Consider the following 4840-nt stretch of genomic DNA (forward strand, 5'->3'; position numbering starts at 1 on the left):
TGCTCAGGAAGAGCTCCGGTCAGCTGATTTCCGGCCAACAAAGTTGTGCGCGCGACGCAAAACACTGCTATCTCTCTCCCTCTCTCCCTCCCCCTCTCCCTCCCTCCCCCCTCTCTCTCATGTGTGTGCGTGTGTGTGTGTGTGTCCATGCTCAGGAAGAGCTCCAATGAGCTGATTTTCGGCCAACAGTTCGCATCAGACTTGTTCCGAGGGAGGGAGGAGGCATGTGAGTGGCGGAGGACTGCCTCGTCAGGCTCCAAAACCCCACCGCCGTTTGCACTTACCAAACCACGGACGCGGCAAGATGCAACACAGTGGAGGAGATATTATGGTGCAGTAAGTGGTGCACAATCCCAGCGACGGCACCAACCTCTCCTTCCCGATGATCACCTGCTCGAACTACTCCGACTGGGCGCTGGTAATGGAGGTCAACATGCGGCCGCAAGCCTGTGGGATGCCATCGAGGACGACACCGTCTCCTGAAAGGACGACCGGCGGGCCATGGCGACGCAGATCCAGTCCACCCTGCCAGAGAAGCATAGCATGCTCGCAGCGAAGAACCAAGGAGGCATGGGACGTGACCAGGACGCAGCGCGGCGGTCCCATGCGGGAGGTGAATGCCCAACGCCTCCGTGCTGAGTTCGAAACGATCGCCTTCAAGGATGGCGGGCGGATCGACGACTTCACGATGTGTATCACTGGACTAGTCGAAATGATTGCCTCCACACTTTGTTGTCCTAGCTTAGCTATTAAGTATTGCTAGCATAGCCGGTTTGGCTAGTCTTATAAAAGGACATGTACTCCTGTTTGTAGAAGTAAGCGTGTGATATTGGTATAAACCTATAGAGCTTCATACTACTTCCTTGTGTGCATGTGTGTTGAGAAAACGGTGAGTGGATCCTGGTTTGAGAACCTAGCAGTTCTAACAGACATAAAGAGAAGGTGTTGGAGCGGCTCAAGCCAAGAAAGGGCTCTTGCCTATGTTGCATGGCATCTCATAGTCCCGTGAGTCATGATGAGCGAAGTTGCATGGATGCCATTTTGTATGCTTCAGCTATCGGGTCCAGCATGTATGCAATGTTATGTACTCGACCAGATGTTTCCTATGCTCAAGTGTTACGAGCAGATACCAGGCTGAACGAGGTGAGAATCATTGAACAACAGTTAAAAATATACTTGAATACTTGAGAAGGACTAAGGATATGTTCTAGTTTATGGAGGTGAGGACGAGCTCGTTACAAAGGGTTACACTGATGCTAGTTTCCAAACTGATAAGGATGACTATCAATCGCAATCTCATTTTGTGTTCTTTCTAAATGGAGGTGCAGTGAGCTGGAAGAGCTCCAAGCAAGAAACGGTTGTTGATTCTATAACGGAGGCCCAGTACATCACGGCTTCTGAAGCTACGAAGGGAGATTTTCGGATTAAGAACTTCATTTATGCACTCCATGTGGTTCAGGGCGCGTCCAATTCTTTCGATTCCTATTGTGAGCTATCGCACAAGCCAAGGAACCAAGGCATCACTAGAAACACAAACACATACTCAAGCGATATCATCTCATATGAGAGATTGTTGAGAGAGGTGATGTAAACATATGCAAAGTACACACGGATCTAAATATTGGTGATCCACCGAAGAAGCCTCTCCCGCAGCCAAAGCATCAGGCGCACACAAGGGCCATGGGCATATGATGCCTAAATGATCGACTCTGGTGCAAGTGGGGGACTGTTGGAAATATGGCCTAGAGGCAATCATGTGATGATGTTATTTCCCTATGTATTCATGACTTATTTGTATTGTCCTTGCACATCATCACTGATATGTATCGATAATTATGTGACTTGTTTGTTAGACTATATATTGTATGATAATTATTCTAATGTTCCCTGGTTGATAAGGTTATACAAACACATATCCTTTGACTGGTATATGATTCGGTTAATGACTATGTTTCGCAAGCCATGGGCATAGACATGCTGCCCGATAGTATGAACTCGCGGATGGGGATCACCGAGTCAAACATATCCACTTCAAGACGCGTCAAGATATTGTAATTTGTTAGTCTCAAATACAACTTATATGTCGTGTCCTAGACTTGAGATCTTCGCATGTACTCAGGATGTCAATCGACTTTATTAGCCACTGAAGAAAAGAATAATATGGTCTTGATGCCAAACCATAAAGGAAATGAAAGGAACTGGAACAAAATAAAACATTTGAGTGGGCAAAACACTTGAAATGAACAACAGGATATAATCTAATTGTTGTAATAGGCTGAAAAAGCGTAACTAAATGTTTTAGTTGTTCCCTTGGAAACCATCATATGTTTCAAGCATATGCATCACTTTTACACAGAAAAGGTAGAACACATCCATAAATAGGCATATTTTATTTACTAAGCAAGATCTCTTCCAGAATGCTTAAGTCACTTAGTTTGCGCCGGTCCAGTTTGTTTTCTAGTTTACCTTGACCAGACCAACCACAGCATGCCTTATTGAATATAATTTGCTCGTTATTAACTTGCTTAGATGATATTATAGCAAGTTTAGGAAACTGTCCAAGGATGTACCATCTCACTTGACTAGTTTGGCACAAAGTTATTTCGGTTGGAAGAGTTACCTTGATTACAGCCGTCCATTTATTGCTACTTTTAACAGAAGGATTCAACTGAACAGCCATATCAGGTTCCCAACAACCCAGGGTAACTGGATCACCTGTTATGAAGATAATGTAACCATCCATAACATCTGCTTTAACGCTCCATGATATCGTACAGAATCCTTTACATGTTATGGCTGAGTCATCTGTAAGAAACCAACTGGGGATGACATAAACTTCAAAATATCCACAATGTGATGAGGTATTTTAGGTGCACATGCTTTTAACCTTAATATTAACACTAAAACAAAAATGAACAGCTTTACTGAAACAGAAAAATCAACCAGTCTACTGGTGCTACACAAACATTCTCGATTGATGTTGGCTATTGCCTATTTGGCTTTGCTAGTACAGATTAGAACTTCTGGATAATTTTTCTTGTTGTTTTGGTGTTCTTAACCTTCCCCCACTGCTCGTACAGAGCCAGACAATGACATCACATGGTTTCAAAATTATCGATATCCAATATTTATGCATTGAAATATACAAAGAAAACTAAAAGGTTGTTACCTCATTTCTAAATTCACGTCAATTTTGGTTAGTTTGGTATGTACCAAAATAATATGGTATATAAAGAAACCGAACCATATTTTGATTTCATATTGTATTTACTTAAGTATTGACACAGTATATACCAGAAAACATACTCCCTCTGTTCCATAATTCTTGTCATGGTTTTAGTTCAGATTTGAACTAAACGAATATGAATGCAGGGTTAGCCTTTATGTGACAAAATATATCAAATTTTCTAATTTGAAGGCAAAGGAGAAATTCTGTATTGATATAGTAATGATTAAAAATGATGGTGACTTCACATTTGCATACACTCAATCACAGTCATAAAGGATACGGAATAAATGTGAACCTAGACTAATATTACCTAGAAATCATAATTAATGTACAACTTTGTATTAGCACAACAGATTGTAAATTCAGATAACCAAACAATAAAATACCAAAGTTACAGACTAACATACAAAAATTGACTGACTGTCCATAGAAGTGCCAAGTAACGTATCCATATTTTCTCATGTTTTATCACATGGTACCTAAAAGATATGAAGGCATTCAACCTAAGCTAAAGAAATTACCATGTCCTGTAGACATCAGTTGAGTTGGGGAATGAGACGAGTTTGCTTCCACCTGAAGATTGCCACTGGGGGATTCTGTCAATTGCACTGAACACAAAGTGTGCCTGAATAAATATGAGTTGCCAATCAACCACGGGATCAAGTGGCACAAGGGAAATTGAAGCTCCGTTCATCTAAGCAGGCAAAGATACTGTTCTACTGCCCACTAGAATCAGAAACAATCCAGGAACTCTTCTTACTGCCTTCCATATTATTATTATTATTATTATTATTATTATTATTATTATTATTATTATTATTATTATTAGCAAACATAAGACTAATCCAAGAATTCACTCACGATGATTTCACGATAAATACATGAACTCTGAACTGTTACTTTAATAATGTGCGAGAAGCAAGTCACTAAGCAAAACCACACAAAAAAGATTCGGTATCAGCAGGATATCCACACAACCAAATGAGGATGAAATCCAGGAAGGGACCTTCCCCGGTGGCCGGTCAGCGCTGAGCTGAGACCGGCGGCGACGCGCGGGGTTGCCCGCATGGTACCCAGAGGGGGAGTTGGAGGCAAAGGGGGTGCGACCAGCGCGCGGGCAGCCATGGCAGGGCATCACAGGGACGAGGTCTCTCCTCCGCGTGTACCCACCACCACCACCACCACCATTTGCTGTGAGGATAGGGGGATTGGAGGAGGGCGTTGGGGTTTTAGAGGGGAAAAAAGTGGAGATGGGAGGACACGCTGATGGACACTAGATTGAGAAAGCTGGAGGAGATTGAGAAAGCTGGAGGAGATAAGAAGAAGGGCTTTCTCGTTATTATAAGGTGCGTGGGGAAGCCGAATTTTGGAACCGGATACACACTCTCTAATTTTTTTTAAAAAAAAACTTACAATCTACTACTACCTTCGTCTAGATTTATTGGCCTTCTTCTTATTTTGTGTCAAATTTTGACAGTAGATGAAAAAAACGTATATTGTTGGATTCATATTCAAAAGAGGTTTTCAATTATACTAATTTTGTACTGGTATTTATAAAAATGTCCTAGTATATAACTTATTTTTTGATAATTAAATCAAAGGTCAAAAATT

At 41.8% G+C, this 4840-nt stretch overlaps 1 protein-coding gene across 3 annotated transcripts in view; it reads right to left on the reverse strand.

The window, feature by feature from the left end:
• Nucleotides 1-4546, reverse strand: part of LOC119329754 (ribonuclease E/G-like protein, chloroplastic) — a 30182-nt gene extending 25636 nt beyond the window's left edge. For 2 of the 3 annotated variants that reach the window (XM_037602833.1, XM_037602832.1), the window contains exons 1-3: nucleotides 4236-4546; nucleotides 3751-3854; nucleotides 2621-2805 (exon numbers count right to left, since the gene is read on the reverse strand). In XM_037602833.1, the coding sequence (XP_037458730.1) occupies nucleotides 2621-2805; nucleotides 3751-3854; nucleotides 4236-4354 (408 nt within the window). In that variant the 5' untranslated portion in view covers nucleotides 4355-4546. Of the gene's footprint in view, nucleotides 1-2620; nucleotides 2806-3750; nucleotides 3855-4235 lie in introns of those variants that run through there. The other variant, XM_037602834.1, reaches the window with a different exon arrangement.
• Nucleotides 4547-4840: the final 294 nt, after the last annotated feature.

The sequence above is a fragment of the Triticum dicoccoides genome, chromosome 7A (genome assembly GCF_002162155.2).
Source record: "Triticum dicoccoides isolate Atlit2015 ecotype Zavitan chromosome 7A, WEW_v2.0, whole genome shotgun sequence".
Taxonomy (NCBI): Eukaryota; Viridiplantae; Streptophyta; class Magnoliopsida; order Poales; family Poaceae; genus Triticum; species Triticum dicoccoides.